Here is a 21,916-nt window from a genome sequence, read left to right as displayed (position 1 = left end):
GGTCTTGAACTCCTGGGCTCAAGGGATCCTCCTGCCCTGCCTCAGCCTCTCAAAGCATTGAGATTACAGGCATGAGCCACCATGCCAGGCCTAATAAGTTTCTATTAGTTAAAAAAGTAAGATATGTTCATTGTAGAAACTTCAGAAAAGTATAAATAAAAATCACCCAGTGATAACCACTGTTAACGTTTTTGGGGGTATATTTCATTCTAGTCATTTTGCTGTTTCCTATACCATCGAAGCCTATATGAAATGGCAGCCCAGTAGGTGCATTTTGTGCACACTTAAATTACATCAATTTAAACCATCAGGGTTTATGATTCCTATCACAAGCATATGCCCCAGAGTAAGGATGCGATGAGACTACACGTGTTATTCTCTCAGTTAGTCTCAGTTCTTTAACACCTGTGAGTACCCAGTACTCTGTAATTCTAATGTTTAAGCATTAGAATTTTTTTATTTCTTCACACATCATGGTTCTTAATCAAAGACACAACCATCCATTCCACTCTGGAGGAAAAACTGGCTTTGGTGGATTAAAAGAGGATACATACCAGTAAGGTCTTCCTAAAGGATTTTTCAAAAGTAATTATAACTATACAAAATTTTTACCTTACATGCTGACTATAGACTATAATCCAAGTGATGCCATTTCACTGCACTGCCTTGACAAACCTTTTCCATCTTATTGATATTTACACTATTCCCAAATTATCCCTAGAATTAGTAATGTTGAAATGAGTATAGTTAGTTCTAAGTCTTTTTCTAGATCTGTTACTTTCCTAGGATGGTGTGTGGTAGGTCAAACAGGATAGTATTCATATTTTTTTAAGGTCTTAATATATGCTAACAAATTTCTTCCAGAAAATTATTGTTTTTGTGGGTACAAAGTAGGTGTATATATCTATGGGGCACATGAGGTATTTTGATACAAGCACACAATGCATAATAATCACACCAGGGTAAATGGGGTATCCATCACCTCAAGCAGTTATCCTTTCTGTTACAATCCAGTTATACTTTTAGTTATCTGAAAATGCACAATAAATTATTGTTGACTATAGTCACCCTGTTGTGCTCTCAAATACTAGATCTTCTTCATTCTATTTTTTGTACCCATCAGAAAGCTTCTTAATGTGCTTTCATCATCCTCTTTATGGATCTTCCACATCCATATCCACATTTCATATACTCTTAACAATCTGATTCTTTATAAGACTACTTTTACAGCCTAGAAGATGGCACAAAGGTAAAAATTTTATGGTTCATTTACAATAAATTATTTTAAAAGAAAAATTCTTGCCTGACCAATATCTCGATATGATAGGGTTTACTCTATAACAAAGGTATTGTTGCTTTGGCTGTTATAATTTGTGGTATAACTACCAGGTAATCTATTAAAATGTTTCTATTTTTAAAAATTTAAAACATTCCTTTAACTTTTTATAAATTATTGTGTTGTGTGGTTTCCCCATCCTCCCAAAAAAATAAAGGATGAAAGAAGAAGTAATCTCATTATTATCACTTTCCTTGAGAACTATAGGGACAGCTGTTACAGGATACTCTGAGGTAGGTTAATAAGAGGAGAGAGGAAAAAGATTAAAATGGGATATAATCTGTATCAGGATGAAAAAAGAGTCAGTTTCATTTGTTTAATAATATGCAACAAATGCCACTCTAAATGTATGCTCCATTTTTGGTTGTTTTAGAACAAGAGTTTAATATTTTCTATGTATGATATATACAAAAAATCAGTTTAGAACTCAACAATATTTTTAAGTGATTGTTACAGAGTTAAAGACGTGTATTACATTTTTTTTTCAAAAGAGTCTATACATCCATGTGTAATATTCTTGTTCTTAAAGCTTTGACCCCTGTCTTAGGTACTGATACAAATGCCAAAGTCAAAGGTACCCAAAACTGTTTCCTCTGAAAGGGTAAGTTATATGAATTTTCGTCACTTTTACTCCCTGGACCTAGACTACACTAAATATTGGCTCATTTGTCCTACAAGTTGGTTTATAGTCAATTTTTATCTTATTGGCTACTTTTCCTTTTCTTTTTAGAGGTTTTTTTTAAGTGGAGGATAAATTGTTTTAGACTTCTCCACGATTTCAGAACATTTACCACTGTCTAACAAAATTATTAAATGACTGCTGAGAGTCACACTTTCACTTTGTTGCCCTTCTGTACAGAATGCAACTGATGTTTTTAGGGCGTGGGATACCTCTTGACTATTACTCTCTTCATATGCCTAAACAGACACATTTTTAATTTGATAAAACCTCACACCAAACAGTTCTTTAATATTATAGATGAGGATCACTTCATAAACAAAGTCAAACAAAACTTTAAAAAAATGTACCAAAGATAGTTTAAACAAAACTTTTAAACAAAACTTTTAAAAAATGTACCAAATGTACCAAAGATAGTTTAAAAACAGCTTTACAAATTATGCAACAATGTTTATAACATCGTAAAACAAAATTGATTATATATATAAATGCATAGAATAAGATCTGTTTACTGTATTTACCTCTTGGTGAAAGAGAATGAAATGTGAAAATAATTTTGTAGTTTTAAAAAGTGGGTGAACATTCATACATTATTGGTAATAAAACAAAGAGCACTTTAAAAATTAAATACTTACTGTGTAATTGAATTTTGAACACTCTTTTCATTTAAGGTCATCCCAGGAGGTGGGTCATTTTGCAAAGCCAACAGTTCTTTCTGTAGTCGTTTCTAGAAAAGAACATCAATAATAATTTGTCCTTTTTGAGACTAGGTCTGTGTCACCCAGGTTGGAGTACAGTGGTGTGATCACAGCTCACCACATCCTCAAACTCCTGGGCTCAAGGAATCCTCCCACCTCAGCCTCCCAAGTAGCTTGAGACTACAGGTGCACACCACAATCCCCAGCTAATTTTCTTTTTGGTAGGGATGGGGGTCTCGCTTTGTTGCTCAGGCTGGTACTGAACTCCTGGCCTCAAGCAATTCTCCCAACCTCAGCTTCCCAAAGTGCTGAGATTACAAGTGTGAGCTACCACACTCGGCCTGTACTTTTAAAAAAACAACATAACATCCTTCCAGTTATCCTTGATAATATCCTTCTACAATCTGAAATCATTAAATTTCCTCTAAATGTTCATACCTTTCTCTTTACTAGCCCCTTATATATTCTATACACATATTGCTCAAAATTTGCATACCCTGTCCTATAATTCACAATCTATTGTCAAACTATTTCAACACTAGAGCTTCCAGGCAGCTGAACGTATGGAGTTTCCTGGAGGGTGGCACACCTGGAAAGGAACATGGAAGCTCCACATCCCTTCCCTCATGTATCTCTTCATCTGTATGCATTATAATATTCTTTCCTATAAGCCAGGAAATACATCCATGACAGTAATAGTAGTTCTGGCAGCAGCCACCAGAGCCTCAAGAGCACAGCCAAATGGGTGACTTTCCTGGAGAATCTGCTGGAAGACCTAGAAGGCATGAAAAGATTAAGGAATTTTTTAAAAAGATATTCAATGAAGAAAATATTTTGTTTTGGCTAGCATGTAAAGATTTCTTTTTTTAATGCCACATAAGCAGATACAGGAAAAGGCAAAGGAGGTCTACATGACCTTTCTTTCCAGTAAGGCCTCATCATAAGTCAAAAAGAGGCAGTCTTCACTCAACGAAAAGATCCTGGAAGAACCACATCCTCTAATGTTCCAGGAACTCCAGGACTGGATTTTCAATCTCACGAAGTACAACAGCTATAGTAGCTGCTTAAAGTTTGCCTAGGTTTGTTGTTGTTTATTTTTTAAGAGACAGGGCCTCACTCTGTCACTCGGGCAGGCATGCAGTGGCATGATCCTAGCTCACTGCAGCCTGGAACTTCTGGGCTCCAGCAGTCCTTCTGCCTGAGTCTCCTGAGTAGCTGGGACTACAGGTGTGCAACACCATGCTTGGCTAATTAAAAAAAAATTTTTTTTTTTGTAGAGACAGGGTCTCACTATGTTGCACAGGCTGGTCTTAAACTCCTGGCCTCAAGTGATCCTTCCACCCTGCTTTCTCAAAGGATTATAGGTGTGAGCCACTGTGCCAGCCCTGATTTGCTTTTAAAATACAAGCAAACTGCAAAAGAAGAGAAAGTTCAACCTGATGCTCAAACTACAGCTAGAAAAGCTTCTAGAATTTTTAACAAGAGTTCCCAAAGACTGGCAGATTTATGAAGGAAAGAAAGTAGGCTGCGTGTGGTGGCTCATGAATATAATTTCAGCACTTTGGGAGGGAGAGGCAGGAAAAATGCTTGAGCCCAGCAGTTTGAGACCAGCCTGGGTAACATAGTGAGACCCTGTCTCTACAAAAAAAAAAAAAAAAAAAAAAAAAAAATTAGCCAGGTGTAGGGGCATGCACCCGTACTCCCAGGTACTTCAGAGGATAAGGTAGGAGGATCTTTTGAGCCCAGGAGGCCAAGTCTGCAGCAAACTATAGTTGTACCACTGCACTCCAGCCTAAGTTACAGAGTGAGATTCTGTCTCATACAAAAAAAAAAAAATTAGCCGGGCGTGGTGGCGGGCGCCTGTAGTCCCAGCTACTCGGAGAGGCTGAGGCAGGAGAATGGCGTGAACCCGGGAGGCAGAGCTTGTAGTGAGCCGAGATTGCGCCACTGCACTCCAGCCTGGGCGACAGAGCGAGACTCCGTCTCAAAAAAAAAAAAAATAAATAAATAAAATAAAAAATAAAACAAAAATTAGAATAAAAAATCATAACAAAAAGAAGCAAATCAACTTTCAGGGTTTATAATTGCCTTGCTATGTACCAAAACTGAAAGGTGCAAAACTCTTCAATGGGATATGTGTATTTTATTAACTGCTTGACCAGTAAGTTTTGCATAATGGCTAATCTTACATTAAAAAAATAGCTTTGAAGTTTCAGTTCACAAAACAAATTGATTTCTTCCACACTGGAAAAAGTATTTCAACACTGATGCTGTAAAGCAGTTATGACGAATAGGCAGTTACCTATACAACATCAAGACATCATAGCTACTATATTGAGGTTATAGGTCGAGTAGCCATTATCTGAACTGCTTGTAACCAGAACTGTTTCGGATTTACTGGTTGAGCATCTCAAATCTAAAAAGCCAGAACTGAAATGCTCCAATGAACATTGCCTTTGAGTGTCATGTTGCTACTCAAAATATTTCAGATTTTGGAGCATTTCACATTTCAGACTGGGGATGCTCAACCTGCGTAAGGTCTTAACAGCTTGAGTTAAAGGTGCTTAAAGTTTTAGCAGTGCTTCCTTGCTGCTTTCTAATTATAAGAGCCATAGTTCGGCTGGGTGTGGTGGCTCATGCCTGTAATCCCAGCACTTTGGGAGGCCAAGGCAGGAGGATCCCAAGGTCAAGAGTTCGAGACCAGCCTGGCCGATATGGTGAAACCCTACTAAAAATACCAAAAAATTAGCCAGGTGTGGTGGCGCGTGCCGGTAGTCCCAGCTACTCGGCAGGCAGAGGCAGAAGAATCGCTTGAACCCGGGAGGCAGAGGTTGCAGTGAGCTGAGATTGCACCACTGCACTCCAGCCTGGGTGACAGAGTGAGACTCCGTCTCAAAAAAAAAAAAAAAAAAAAAAAAAAAAAAAAAAAAAAAAAAAAAAAAAAAAAGCCATAGTTCTCTATAATCCTTAAAAAATGTCATTTCACAGACAAGTTTTCCAGAGAAACTCTAAAAGTAACCCTTTATGCAAAAAGCCTTCGAAAATTTTATGCTTTGTGATGCGAATGAAATAAGAAAAAAGAAAAGAAAATATTAATAAAATTTTAAACGATTTTATATATACATATAAATTTCAAAAAAAATTTTAAAGTAATTTTAATATATAATGATCACCTGCACATAGTTTAATATTTCAAGGTTATTGTTAATGAACATCATTTATAGTAGAACATCAGAATACAACATATTATGATCTGAGATATGTTAAGGTTTTCTTCCTACATACTAGGTATCCCAAAATGGCTATGTATTTTGCATACTTATTTGTACAGCTTTTATAGTATACCTCTTCCCTTGTTATCAGTGAACATGCTTTTTCAGTGTACAACCAGGCAAAAACAAAACAAAACAAAACAAAACACAGTAGTCCCTAATTTATGAATTTTAAAACCAAATAACTAATGTTATTAAAATTGCATGCAAGATTATAGAGTCTTAATATGACTTTTTTTTCAGAGACAGGGTCTCGCTATGTTGCCCAAGCTGGAGTACACAGGTGCAATCCCACTACTGATTGGCATGGGAGTTTTGACCTGCTCTGTTTCTGACCTGGATCGTTCACCCCTCCTCCTGAGACAACCTGGTGGTCCCTCGCTCCTAAGAGGTCACCATATTGATGCCAAACTGAATGTGGACACCCAATCGACATAATGCACGACAGCCCAGAACTCCTGCTGCAGCTTTCTAAATAGCTGGGACAACAGGCACTGCCACTATACCCAGCAAAAGTCTTTTCTTAAAGTGAAGAAAACAAGTATGGATATCTGTTCATTTCTTAAGAGTTCTCTGCTTAAAAATTGGTTTTTGTTTTTTCTGGACAATGAAATGTTACTATCAGTAAGTAATGTTTCGAGGTCTTTTCAATTTATGACACTTAAAATAAGCTTAGCCATCCAACACCACTACAGATAGAAAACTGTGTTGTGAATCATTGTAATGGACTTTAAATTTGCTTAAATAATTTGTTTTGAATAAAGACAAATTTATGCAAATTTCTATGTTAGAACAAGGTTTTAATTATTTTCTACTGATATTCACAAATGAGGGTTCTGTGATCACGTACATTTTTTTAAAAACTGGGTTAAAGAACTGGCTTCTTCAACAGAACTTTCCATATACTAACTTGTACAGTCAATGTCCAAAGGGAAGAAAAGAAGATGACATGAAGAGGTTTCCAAAAATAGCTGGGCACAGTGATGCATGCCTGTAGTCCCAGCTACTCAGGGGGCTGAGGCAGGAGAATTGTTTGAGTCTAGAAGTTGGAGTCCAGCCTGGGCAACACAGCAAGAACTTGTCTCTAATAAAATTAAACAAGGCCAGGCATAGTGGCTCAAGCCTGTAATTCCAGCACTTTGGGAGGTCAAGGAGCATGTTATGCCCGAGGTCAGGAGTTCAAGATTAGCTTGGGCAACATGGCGATACAAATACAAAAATTAGCTAGGAGTGGTGGCATGCGCCTGTAATCCCAGCTACTCGGGAGGCTGAGGCACAAGAATAGCTTGAACCCAGTATTCACACAAGGGTGTGAATACTAGGACCTTTAGAGTTTGTTGGGAATTATCTTGAAAGTTGGCTATCACAGGTCCCTTCCTTTGTGGAGATGAAAGAAGTCTAAGGGTTGGGAGAAACTTTTTTTTTTTTTTTCTATAGAACCCTTTACCATTATGTTCAGGAGACCAGGGTAAAGTTCTCAAGGCGGAGGTTGCAGTAAGCCTAGATCACGCGAATGCACTGCAGCCTGGGCTACAGAGCAAGACTCCATCTCGATAAAATAAAATAAACAAAAAACACCCAACAACAACAAAGAAGTTTCCAAAGATAACAGAACCCTTTGAGTATAGAGTGTCTCAAGCCTTGTTTCAAGGACCATATTTTGGGAAACACTGCTGCAGAAATCTTCCAGATCTTGAGAACTTTACTAAGTCAAGAAGGATAATCCTTAGTAGAAGAAGCAAGAATATAAAGGAGAATCAATCTGCATAACTACCAAGCGAAACACAAGACAATAAAAGCAAACTAAACTAAAAAAGCGCTTTATTGGTATAATTATCCCTGGTCTCCTGAACATAATGGTAAAGGGTTCTATAGGAAAAAAAAAAAAAGTTTTCAAGCCTTAGACTTCTTTCATCTCCACAAAGGAAGGGACCTGTGATAGCCAACTTTCAAGATAATTCCCAACAAACTCTAAAGGTCCTAGTATTCACACCCTTGTGTAGTTCCCTCCCTCAGAGTTGATCTGTGTGACCAATGGAATACAGCAGAAATGGTGTGTCACTACCAAGATTAGATTATTTTAAAAACTATGGTTTCTGTGGCCATGCGCGGTGGCTCACGCCTGTAATCCCAGTACGTTGGGAGGCCGAGGCGGGTGAATCACCTGAGGTCAGGAGTTCGGGACCAGCCTGACCAATATGGTGAAAACCCGTCTCTACTAAAAATACAAAAAATCAGCTGGGCGTGGTGGCATGCGTCTGTAATCTCGGCTACTTGGGAGGCTGAGACAGGAGAATTGCTTGTACCTGGGAGGTGGAGGTTGCAGTGAGTCAAGATCAAGCCGCTGCACTCCAGCCTGGGTGAGAGAGTGTGACTTCGCCTCAAAAAACAAACAAAACAAAAAACTATGGTTTCTGTCTTGGGTAATTCTCTCTCTCAAATCACTTGCCCTGGAGGAATCAAGCTATCATGTTGAGAACAGCCTAATTCAGAGGCCTTCATAGTGAGGAACTGAAACCTCCTACCAATAACCACGTGAATGATTTGTAGGCAGATCCTTCAATTCAAGTGAAGCTTTCAGATGACTACTGCCTTAGCCAGTACCTTACTTGCAAACTCAAGAGGGACCCTAAGCCAGAATCAAACAACTACGCCTCTGATTTCTGACCCTCGGAACTGTGAAATAACATTTGTTGTTTTAAATCGCTGAGTTTAAGGGTTTGTTACGCACTGATAGACAATACAGGACCACTGCTCCATCCTCCCCTTCATCCCAGAAGGGACTGTCATCTACTTCCTCATCAATATCACTAAGTCACCATCTAAGACATTCACTGGACCATGTTTTTTTACTGAGGGAGTGGAATTATTACATTAAAAAAAGACAATTCATGCCAGCCCCCAGCCTTCTTAGCTACTAGGCAATAAACTGCCTTGCATATTCACATCCCCTGAAATAGAAAGAGAGAAGGGCCAGCATTTGGGGGGTTAAATGAGTACATACTACACTCACAAATAAAACATTTTTAAAAAAGATACAAAGAATGAAAGGTCAAGCAATGTGTAGTATCTGTTCTGCAGATTCACAAAAACAGGGAATTCACCCTTAGTTGTATTCTTCCCAGAACAACAGTTCATTAGACAGGGCAGGAAAAATCCTGAAGTCGTGATCCTAAAGAACTAGTTCTAAGTTTCCCAAATGTAGACATAGAAGAGCTGAAAGAAAATGATTTAAAGAGTTGCATGTAAAGAGAAATGAAAATTCACATTTTGTTTGTAAATATGAAGAACTAGTAAGACCTTTTAGAGGTCATACAATTCAGAAAGCTATAATCACATGAGGCTGCATTCACCTATAAATGAAGACAAAGTATTAACAAATTTGGTAAGAAACACTAGTATTTAGGATAGAACACTTGCTAAAGGTATGACACCACCGGCTTATAAAACCATCATGGCCATACTGGCCTGCTTTCCCAAGTGGGAGGGAAAATGGCAGCTACAGATTGAGATAACTACAAAATGGAAAATAACTGCAGAATGTTAAGTACTGTAAGTAAAGCAGCAGAAACACCCAGAAACCATGGGGGAAAAGGGAGAAGAGGACATGAGAAATTAGTGTTGCAGTGGTTCATAGCCAAATATTACCCTTGTCTGTCCCTAAATTGGTGAGGTATGGGAAAATTAACCACAAATATACTACTCTCCTCTGAATCTAAGACACGCCATCAATTGTTAAGATGCATCATCATTTTATGTGTCACTAGGAAAGAAAAACTGCTGCCAATTAAACAATGACACACCATCAATAACACATATCCTGATTTGAAAGATGTTAAAATATGGAAAAAGTGCATTTAAAAAAATGAAGTGGGTCGGGTGTGGTGGCTCATGCTTGTAATCCCAGCACTCTGGGAGGCCGAGGCAGGTGCATCACCTGAGGTCAGGAGTTTGAGATCAGCCTGGCCAACATAGAGAAACCTTGTCTCTACTAAAAACATAAAAATTAGCCAGGCGTGGTGGCATGTGTCTGTAATCCCAGCTACTCAGAAGGCTGAGGCAGGAGAAATGTTTGAACCCAGGAGGCAGAAGTTCCAGTGAGCCAAGATCGTGCCACTGCACTCAAGTTTGGGCAACAGATTAAGACTCTTGTCTTAAAAAAAAAAACAAAAATCTATGAAGTGGTATTAAAGAGTTTAATTTTCCTAAGTCTACTGAAAAATAAAACTTCAACTATGTTTCTGAGTAAATTTTTTAAACTGATTTAAAAATACACACTTTGTAGAGACAGGTTTTAGGCCCGGGCTGGTCTCAAGTGATCCTCCCACCCCAGCCTCCCAAAGTGCTAGGATGACAGGCGTGAGCCATTGCACCCCCAGCCCTGAGTAAATTTAATAACTGATTCTTATCTTGGTATTTAACACCTACCCCAAAACACATGACTTCAGTAAATCTTTAAATATGCACTTTATTCCCAGAATTTGCATAGGAGTGCACAGACATCTATCCTCCCAGGGCGAAAAGGCCTAAAGTTATTTGCAAAAGAATCTCATTCCAGAAAAGACTGTTTCCTTTTTTTAATTCTTCCATCCAAAAAAGCCAGTCAGGTCCAGAATGTAAATGTTTTGAAGCCATCTCAAATCTGGAGAAAACCTGAAAACTCTAGCCCTTATCTTGTGTTGGTTCAAGTCTGCAAAGCGCCCAAGAATCTGAGCTCTTCTAAGATACCCAAGTAGGTTTACAAATTCAGTAAGAAGGATTCTGATACATCTAAATACCGCAAGAGATAAATGATTACAAACTTTCAGAACTGGCTCGGCTTTTCAGTGGTTTTATAGTCCAGCTAGCAGCCAGCTCCCTTTCTCTCCTTCCTCATCATAAAAATAAATATGAAACCATGCTAATTTATTCCTTTTTTTTTCCCCTGGTAAGAAAATCATTGACAAATTCCATAATTAACTATTGTCAATGTCAATGTATTGGGACATACCACAAAACGGAATGCCAGATCTGTATGTCATAATACCTTGGTTGAAAATCTCTACTCTAGATCACTACAGCAGCCTGGGATATGTCACCCTGAACTTAAGAGTGACACCAGCCCAGGCACAGTGGCTCACACCTGTAATCCCAGCACTTTAGGAGGCCAAAGCAGGAGAATTACTTAAGCCCAGGAATTCGAGACCAGCCTGCACAACAGAGTGAGACGTTTCTAAGGAAAGAAAAAGAGATGACACGGGTTCAGTTCCTAAACCTTTTTTCTGCTTGAATGCATGTGAAGGATTATTCCTGAAATTTACTCTCCCCTATGACTGGGACTTACTACAGGGGTTGAGGAGAAAATTTATGTAACATCAAAAGGATACCCACTTCTCCCTATTTTGCACTGTCACCTCTCCAAGAATCACTGTAAAGGTTGCTTCACCTCAAAGGTCAATCAGATGTTTGTACAGGACTGTAACCTTTGTAATATCACTTCAGCCTCTGATTGACTGCTTTCTGCAACTAATCAGACTGTGGGCCACCCCTTCATTTACATGAAGTGAACACCAAGTGGCCAATGGGAAACCTCTAGGGGGTATTTGGACCCAAGAAGATTCTGTATCTGGGGCCCTTAAGCGGCTGCTCTGGCCACTCCAACCCTGTGGAGTGTACTTTCATTTTCAATAAAGCTCTGCTTTTGTTGTTTCATTCTTTCCTTGCTTTGTTTGTGCATTTTGTCCAATTCTTTCTTCAAAACGCCAAGAACCTGGACACCCTCCACCGGTAACAAATGCCCATATTTACATATTAGTTTAAATTTGCTATTTCAGAGAGCTGAGATGATAGGTATATCAGTACTGAAAAAGCACTACTACTTAGTTCTTCAGTAGGGAACATTACTGTTTAGAATGAATACTACATCACATGAAATGCTCCTGGTTATTCTGAATCATGGAAGACATTTTTTAAAAATGCTCCTAGTTTAAAAAAAAACATTTTGGCACATTGGCTCACACCTGTAATCCCAGCACTTTGAGATGCCAAGGTGGGTTAATCATTTGAGGTCAGGAGTTTGAGACCAACCTGACCAACATGGTGAAACCCCATCTCTACTAAACAAAATTACAAAAAATCAGCCGGGCATGGTGGCACATGCCTGTAATTTCTGCTACTCGGGAGGCTGAGGCAGGAGAATTTCTTGAACCCAGGAGGCAGAGGTTGCAGTGAGCCGAGATCGCGCCACTGCACTCCAGCCTGGGCGACAGCACAAGGCTCCATCTCAAAAAAAAACAAAACAAAACAAAACAAAACAAAACACCCACAAGTATTTAAAATAGCATCTTAAATAGCTCATTCATTTATTTTTTGGTTTAGTTTTTTTTTTTGAGACAGAATCTTGCTCTGCCACCCAGGCTGGATGGAGTACAGTGGTGCAATCTTGGCTCACTGCAGCCTCTACTCTACTTCCTGGGCTCAAGCGATTCTCATGCCTCAGCCTCCCAAGTAGCTGGGACTCATGGCATGCATCACTACATGTGGCTAAATTTTGTATTTTAAACATGGTGAGACAGGGTTTCACCATGTTGGCCAAGCTGGTCTCGAATTCCTGGCCTCAAGTGATCCACCTGCCTTGGCCTCCCAAAGCACTGGGATTACAGGTGTGAGCCACCGTGCCTGGCCAAAAGCTCATTCATTTTTCTTTTTTTTCCCCCCAAGAAGGAGTCTTGCTCTGTCACCCAGGCTGGAGTGCAGTGGCATGATCTCGGCTCACTGCAAGCTCTGCCTCCCAGGTTCACACCATTCTCCTGCCTCAGCCTCCTGAGTAGCTGGGACTACAGGTGCCTGCCACTATGCCTGGTTAACTTTTTGTATTATTAGTAGAGACGCGGTTTCACCATGTTAGCCAGGATGGTCTCTATCTCCTGACCTCCTGATCCACCTGCCTTGGCCTCCCAAAGTGCTGGGATTACAAGCATGGGCCACCACACCCGGCCAAAGCTCATTCATTTCTAAATTAGTTTGGCTTCTAGGCTAATTCATTTCTGAAATTATTATCCCACATTAACACATGTTGAAAATTAAAGCACAAAAAATTCAAATGATACTCTTGTGGTTATGAGTCAAAACTGGAAGAACAAAATATATCCCTCTGAGATGCTAATAATGGCAAAATATCAACCAAGAAATTGATAAAATTCCTTACTTTGTAAAATTTACTTTCCAGTGAGGGAAGAGATAGTCAATAAATAAAAACAAAGCAAGTAAGTATCCAGTTGTTCTTTTGTATCCTCAGGAGCTTGATTCCAGCCCTGCCCCTTTTGCATACCAAAATCCACATATCCCAGGGGCTGAACCTGCATACAGATAAAAGTCAATTCTCCGATACTCAGGTATAAAATGCTGGCAATTGGGGGAAAAAATCTGCATAGAAATGGACCCACAGAGTTCAAACTGTTGTTTCAAGGCTCTACTGTACTATATGATATATTAAAATATGAAGAAAAAGCAAATTAAGGGGATGGGGGAGGCATAGAGGTCTCACATTTTGTAAAGTTTTATCTCAAGTTGACACTTTGAGAAACTATCCTAAAGGGTAGAAATCCTCATTCAGGGAAGTTAAAAGTACAAACAAGAGAAGAAAAAAACATTAAAAATGTGGGAATATACAATGGTTGCTAATACAATTGTATATAAAATGACCAAGAATGTTTTCTCCAATTTTATCTAACAACCAACTAAAGATGGAAGATTAAAAATAGGAGCGCGTGATGGAAAAAATAGGAACACCATACACATTAATATTAATAGCACTGCACCAATAAGTTGATATTATTTTTCCCTAACAACATTAAGAAACAATTCTAACAGTGGCCATTTCTCCTTTCAGAAGGAAATGTGAGGCAACGAATTAGCTTTACTATTTTTTTTTTTTAAACAGAACTAAACTCACGCAGAGTAAGGAAGCATTTTCTCTCCTACTGAATTCTGATGACATTTCTAACAGTTACTTATTAAAACTGTTTTCCCTTTCAGGAAGGAGAATGCAATGTAGGTATTCGTTCTTAGTTTAAGCTAAACTTTTTAAAAGTCTGACAGAAATGAAAAAAGTGTCAGGACTTAATGGTTTCTGCTCTTAAGAGCCCACAGCCCACAAAAGGAGACAAATGTGCCAATAATTTCTCCATGCTTTCAGAGTACAGTAGTGTCCAAAAGAAGAGTGGTGAGAGGAGAAAAACCAGGACTGTGGTATGCACAAAGCCAAGGAAGAATATGTCTCAAGGACTAACCAGACTTTCTTTTCCAGCACAATGGCAGAGTATACACCCCGGATAATTACAGAGAAAGCAAAGACAAAGTGAACGCAGGAACTCTGAAATGTAAGGATTAGGACTGGATTTTGCCATAGAGATTTCAAACAAATCCAACAGCAAAACCAAAGTGAAGATGCTAACAGAGGAGCTACCTGAAACTATGATCCCTCAATGTAAAGGTGAACAAGAAAATGGGCAAAGAGACAACAATGAAATTTGCCTACTTTAAACTTAGCAATGGGTGAAGGAAGAAAAAAATTCTCGCCTGAAATTTCATAACCTCAACCCACAAGGATTCATAGCTGAATTCCTGCTACCTGAGAACATTAAGCAAGGATTTAATCAAAAGTAGTCCAGGAAGTAGTGGCCTCAAGGCAACCGGCAGAAACAAACACAAATGTAAGTCCTGGAGAAATTCAAGTTCTATCCTTTGAGGCAATAATTTCACTACTCAGAATCGTAGAAAGATACATATAAAATAGCTTCACTGTAAACAAAATCTAGAAATATATATCTATCAATAGGTAAATTACACAAATTATAGCATAGCAACTAAGACTATGCAACCGTTAAGAATGATGTGGGGCCAGGTGCGGTGGCTCATGTCTGTAATCCCAGCACTCTGGGAGGCCGAGGTGTGTGGATTACAAGGTCAGGAGATCGAGACCATCCTGGCTAACATGGTGAAACCCCGTCTTGACTAAAAATACAAAAAATGAGCCAGGCGTGGTGGCGGGCGCCTGTAGTCCCAGCTACTTGGGAGGCTGAGGCAAGAGGATCGTGTGAACCCAGGAGGCGGAGCTTGCAGTGAGCAGAGATGGCGCCACTGCACTCCAGCCTGGGCGACAGAGGAAGACTCAGTCTCAGAAAAAAAAAAAAAAAAAAAAAAAAAAAAAATGACGTGGACTGAGTACTGACAAAAAAATAAAGAACTCCAAAACATACTGAAATAAAGGAAAAGCAAGCCTCAAAAATACATGTAATTTATGTTAAAATAAAAGAGGTGTAATTACACAAACATATAAATGGATACAAAGGACCAAAAACACATTCAATTATTTTGTACTCAGTGGAGAAAGAGGACATACTGTTTGCACTACACATACCTTTATATTATTTGGCTGTTTTACAAAAATGTAGAAGTGTATTTTTTGTATAATTAAAAAATAACTCCATGGATGATGAAAACACGTTCACTCAAAAACATATATACAAACATTCATAGCAGCATTATTCATAATGCCAAAAAACAACCCAAATGCCTACTAACTGAAGAATGAACAAAATGTTACAACCATGCAATGGAATATTATTTCGCCTTCAAAAAGAATGAAGTACTGACTCATTTTACAACACAAATGAACCTCGAAAACATTATGATGTTTTTGAATGAAGCCAGTCACAAAAGACCACATATTGTATGATATCACTGATATGAAATGTCTATAATAGGCAAATCTGTAGAGACAGAAGGTAAGCTGGTGGTTGCCAGGGGCTGGGGAAAGGATAATGGAGAGTGACTATTTACAGACACAAAGGTTGCTTTTTGGGCACGATAAAGATGTTCTAAAGTTAGATTATGGGTATGGTTGCACAACAGAGTAAATAAATTTAAATTATCGAGTGTAGAAATGGGACTATTTTATGGCATGTAAATTACATCTAAATAAAAATTTTTTCACCCAGCACAATGGCTTGTGCCTGTAATCCAAACACTTTTGGAGGCCAAGGCAGGAAGATCACTTGCAGCCAGGTGTGTAATACCAACCTGGGCCACACAGCAAGACCACATCTCTACAAAAAAATAAAAAATTTGCCCGGCACGGTGGTGGTATGCGCCTGTAGTCCTAGCTACTCTGGAAACTGAGGTGGAAAGATTTCTTGAGCCCAGGAGTTCAGGTTATAGTGAGCTATGATCTAGCCACTGCACTCCAGCCTGAGTGACAGAGAGAGACCCTGTCTCTTTAAAAGAAAAAAGGAAAACCTCAATGAGTAAAGAAACTAAACACAGGCGAAGAAAGAATTTCTACTTAGGAAGATGGTCTGAAGAAATTACCCAGGATATAACTCAGAGAAATAGATAATGAAAACATGAAAGAAAGGTAGAGAGACCAAAAAAAAAAAACAAAAACAAAAAATTAGAGAACAGAAAGCAACATTTTCTATAAATGTTTCTTAAATAATAATGCTTGGTGGTGCATGCCTGTAGTCCCATCTACTCGGGAGGCTGAGGCAGGGGAATCGCTTGAACCTGGGAGACAGAAGTTGCAGTGAGTCAAGATTGTGCAACTGCACTTCAGCCTGGCGATAGAGCAAGACTCCATCTCAAAAAAAATAATAGTAACAACAATAATAATAATGCCTGAGAATCTCCCAGAATTGTTAAAGACGTCAGCCTTCAGGTCAATGAAGCCCAATTAATTCTAAGCAGCATAAGCAGAAGAAATCCAAACTTAAACATCACTGTGAAAGCATAAAACACCAATTAAAAAGAACTAATTCTAATGCCATACACAAAAGACAGATTACCTACAAAGTTATAGAAATTAGAAGGATACCATTTTAAGAACAATGATGTCAGCACTAGAAATCAGTAAAAATATATTTTATGTAAGTAAAACTAACCGCCAATTTAAACTCCTATACCAAGCAAAACTAAGTTTAAAAAAAAAAATGGATGAAATAAAGATATGTGCAGACAAAACAGTTTACTACCAACAGTAACCAACAAAAGATTAAACCCTGAATTCCTTCTGGAAAATGATCCCAAGGGACAGATCTGAGATGAAAGAATGGTGGGCAGACACTTAAAGTGTGTACATCTAAACAGTGAATAAAACAATACAGGCCCACAGTTCCTTATGAAACAGCTCTTGGATGGGCACAGTGGCTCACACCTATAACCCCAGCACTTTGGGAGGCTGAGGCAGGTAGATCACCTGAGGTCAGGAGTTCGAGATCAGCATGACCAACATGGTGAAACCTCGCCTCTACTAAAAATACAAAATTGGCCAGGCGTTGTGACTGATGTCTGTAGTCCCAGCTACTCAGAAGGCTGAGGCAGGAGAATCGCTTGAACCTGGGAGGCAGAGGTCGCAGTGAGTCAATATTGCGCCACCGCACTCCAGCCTAGGCAACAAGAGCGGAACTCCAGCTCAAAAAAAAAAGAAAAAGAAAAAGAAAAAACTCTTTGGGGCAGATGTTTCAAAATTAAAAATTTTTTAGATTTAAAAAAAGTTTATAAAGCAGCACGCCACCAAACACGTTAGTACTCAGCACTAAAATATGTGAATACTTAAAATATACAGGATTTTTAGGAATACTGCAATCTAATGCCCCAAGGTCACAGGCTTTGCCACCAGGAAAGTTTGTGACCAACTTACAAAAAAAATTTTAGTTTTTAGATCTTTTTTAAATTTTGGATGTGATAAGAATATGAGCACAAAATGTCTAATTTGTAAAACAAAACAAGATAGAACGAAATTACAAGGCATTCAACACATAAATTTGGAAGCAGGTGATGGGGAGTTAAAGCATTTTAAGGCCATACTGTTTAAGAAGAGTACAAACATGCAGATAAACTTTAGATTATAGTAAGTATGTATGTTAAATTAGCTACCATAATGGCTACAAATCATTAACATAAAAAACTAACTGGGCCGGGTGCAGTGGCTCAAGCCTGTAATCCCAGAACTTTGGGAGGCCGAGGCGGGTGGATCACGAAGTCTCAGGAGATTGAGACCATCCTGGCTAACAAAACCCCATTTCTACTAAAAATACAAAAAATTAGCTGGACGTGGTGGCACACACCTGTAATCCCAGCTACTTGGGAGGCTGAGGCAGGAGAATCGCTTGAACCAGGGAAGCAGAGGTTGCAGTGAGCCAAGATTGCACCACCGCATTCCAGCCTGGGCGACAGAGTGAGACTCTGTCTCAAAAAAAAAAAAAAAAAACCCAACTAACCAAACAGAAAAATAAGCAAAAGTCTATAATTCACAATTCACAAAAACACTATAGTGGCCAATAAAAACAGGAAAAGAAACGCAACCTCACTGGTTATCAGATAAATGCAAATTAAAGCCACACTACAATAAGTAATGGTTAACATTCAATAAACTGATTAAGACTAGCTTGGTAGGTATGTACAGGAACTGAAGCTCTCATACATGGCTGGTAGAAGTGTAAACTGGTAAACAATTTTATAAAACTACTTGCTATTTTTTTGTAAACTTGGATATAGACATATGCTCTCACCCACCAATTCCATTCCAAGGTATACCTAGCAAATACGTTCAACAAAACACAGGTACAAGGAGGATGTTTATAGCAGCATTATATGTGACCAGGCCCAAATAAGAAAAAACTCAAGTGTCCATCATCAACAGTAAAATGAGTATATTGCGGCCGGGCGCTGTGGCTCACGCCTGTAATCCCAGCACTTTGGGAGGCCGAGGCAGGTGGATCACCTGAGGTCAGGAGTTCGAGACCAGCCTGGCCAACGTGGTGAAATCCCGTCTCTACTAAAAATACAAAAATTAGCCAGGCATGGTGGCAGGCACCTGTAATCCCAGCTACTCGGGAGGCTGAGGCAGGAGAATTGCTTGAACCCAGGAGGTGGAGGTTGCCATGAGCCGAGATCGTGCCATTGAACTCCAGCCTAGGCAACAAGAGTGAAACTCTGTCTCAAAAAAAAAAAAAAAAAAATAGCTGGGCACCATGGCTCACGCCTGTAATCCCAGCACTTTGGGAGGCTGCGGCAGGTGGATCACCTGAGGTCGGGAGTTCGAGACCAGCCTGACCAATACGGAGAAACCCTATCTCTACTAAATATACAAAATTAGCTGGGTGTCGTGGCGCATGCCTGTAATCCCAGCTACTCGGGAGGCTGAGGCAAGAGAATCGCTTGAACCTGGGAGGCCGAGGTTGCAGTGAGCCAAGATCATGCCAATTGCACTCCAGCCTGGGCAAAACTCTGTCTCAGAATAAATAAATAAATAAATAAATAAATAGTAAACTGTATATTCATACATGGCAATAAAAGTGAATTACTACAACACAGATCATAGATCTCACAAATTAATGTGAGCAAATGATGTCAGACAAAAAAATAAATACACAGTATAATTTCATTTATGTAAAGCCCACAAACAGGCAAAAGCAATCTACAGTATTAGAATCAGAATGTAAGCTGGGCATGGTGGCTCATGCCTGTAATCCCAGAACTCTGGGTGGCTGAGGTGGGAGGATAGCTTTCCAGGAGTTTGAAACTAGCCTGGGCAACACAGGGAGACCATGTTTCTACAGATAATAAAAAAATTAGCCAGGTATGCTGGTGTGTGCCTGTGGTCTCAATTACTCAGGAGACAGGAGACTAAGGTGGGAGGAACACCTAAGCCTAGGAATTGGAGGCTGCCATGAGCTGTGATCTCACCACTGCACACCAACAGGGGTGACAGAGTGAGATCCTGTCTCTAAAGAAAAACAAAGAAGAAATCAGGATGTGATTATCTTTAGGAGAGGGAGGAAGTAGTGCTTAGGAATGGACATAAGGGAGGCTTCCAAGGTGGAGCTACCATTCTATTTTTTTATGTATGGTGATTACAAAGGTGTATTCACTTTGTGAATATATGAACTTTACATGTAGATTTGTGCATTTTCCTGTTTGTTGTATTTCCGTAAAAACATGTATCAAACTGATCTAAAATTGACTGTGGTGATAGTTGCATAACTCCACGAATATATTAAAAGTCATTTTAAATGGATGAGTATGTTATGTGAATTATTTCACAATAAAGCTGTCAACAAAAGCAAAAAAAGTTTATTAAACAAAAAAAGAAAAAGCAAATATGGAAAATGTTAATTTTTGAATCTACACAAAAGCTAGGTGTTACACTGTTTCTTTCTACTTTTCTGCACGCTTCAGATTTTTCATAACAAAGTTTTCAATAAAAAATAACAGTAAAATAAATGCAAAAAAAACAGCTAAAGTAACATCTAAAAAAAATTGTAAGCCAGGAGTGGTGGCTCACTCTTGTAATCCCAGCACTTTGGGAGGCCAAGGCAGGTGGATCACCTGAGGTCAGGAGTTCGAGACCAGCCTGGCCAACGTTTCTACTAAAAATACAAAAATCAGCTAGGCATCGTGGCGGGTGCCTGTAATCCCAGCTACTTGGGAGGCTGAGACAGGAGAATCACTTGAACCCCGGAGGCAGAGATTGTAGTGAGCCAAGATCGCGCCACTGCATTCCAGCCTGGGCAACAAGAGCAAAACTCCATCTCAAAAAAATAAAAAAAAAAATAAATTGTGTGGAACTTCCAAACTAGTAGAGGTAGAAAAAATAGAATGAGAAAACAGAAAAACAAATCCATCCAAAATAAGGAAAGACACAGACATAGGAAGACAAATGAAAAGCACTTAAAAGGAAAGAAATAAATCCTATTATATCAGTTACTCATTAAAAATTGGACTAAGTTCTTTAGTAAACAGTAAAGAATATTAGATTGGTTAAAAAGTATAGTTATTTGAGATTTTTTAAAAGATATTACTAAAATGTTAACAGCACAGAAAGGTTCAGAGTCAAAAGATAGAAAAAAGATACTAGGATAAGTTTTAAGAAACAAAGCTGGCATTGTTATGTTACTATCAAGTGAAACAAACGTTAAGGCCAAAAATAATAAAAGATAGAGAATAACTATATAATGATACAGTCACCATGGGCATAAAACCTGTATACACTTAATAACAACCTCAAAATAGATAAGCAAAGGACAATCTACAAGTCTATCTTCATAGATTTTAGTAACACCTCTCAAAGTAATGAACAGCTCAAGTAGACCAAAAAGCAAACAAAAGGATAACCGAATCGAGAAAAAACAGTCAAAAGTTAATAGGCATTTAATAGAAGAGCCACAAATGCCCCAAAACACATACAATTATACTCAATTATTCTTATTAGCTAAGGAAATATAATAGAACCGTAAGGAGTATCTTTCACCAAAATAAGTCAAGTGTTGGGAAGAACGTGGTATCCCGGGAACTCATGTACTACCAGTAAGAGCATAAACTGATGTAATTACTTTGGAACAGGATGGCATTAATCTAGTAAAATGGAACAGACATGCCATAACCCAGCACTTGCATTTGTAGGTCAATACCCTAAGAGAAAACCATGAAAATGTGTTACAACATTTAAACCAGCACTGTTCATAACATGTTAGGAGTAAAATTGATCAAGTGTGATAGTTTATACCATGAAATACTACTTACTTAGCTTTAAAAATATACTGCTATCATATAATCTTGAAATGATAAAAGTCAGAAAGAATTACTAACAGTATGAGTCCATTTACCTAAAGTTTAAAAACAAAATATACTGTTTAAAGTAAATATAAGGAAAAATAAAGGATCACAAACATAAAATCCAAGACAGCAATTTACTGTGGGAAGGAAGTAGTGAGGTACAATCGGCAGGACATTTAAAAAAAAAAAAAAAAAAAAAGGACACAGAAGGGGCTTCAAAGGTAATGGCAACTTTTATTCCTTAAGCAATGTGAATATTTTATAAATATTCTTTAAAATATTCACCTATGATTTCCATTTTTATTTTTTATTTAACTTTTTTTGAGACAGGGTCTCA

At 38.6% G+C, this 21,916-nt stretch overlaps 1 protein-coding gene and 1 pseudogene across 3 annotated transcripts in view; one reads left to right on the top strand and one right to left on the bottom strand.

Moving 5' to 3' along the window:
• Positions 1–21,916, bottom strand: part of UBE2W (ubiquitin conjugating enzyme E2 W) — an 89,028-nt gene that overhangs the window by 40,623 nt on the left and 26,489 nt on the right. For 2 of the 3 annotated variants that reach the window (XM_003269432.4, XM_003269433.4), the window contains one exon: positions 2,651–2,742. In XM_003269432.4, the coding sequence (XP_003269480.1) occupies positions 2,651–2,742 (92 nt within the window). Of the gene's footprint in view, positions 1–2,650; positions 2,743–3,302; positions 3,669–21,916 lie in introns of those variants that run through there. The other variant, XM_030795229.1, reaches the window with a different exon arrangement.
• On the top strand, positions 3,387–4,223 carry LOC105737632 (annotated as a pseudogene).

Source organism: Nomascus leucogenys, chromosome 16 (assembly GCF_006542625.1).
Source record: "Nomascus leucogenys isolate Asia chromosome 16, Asia_NLE_v1, whole genome shotgun sequence".
In the NCBI taxonomy this organism is placed as follows: Eukaryota; Metazoa; Chordata; class Mammalia; order Primates; family Hylobatidae; genus Nomascus; species Nomascus leucogenys.
Note: the sequence above shows the minus strand (reverse complement) of the source record. Positions and strands in the feature narration are given on the sequence as shown.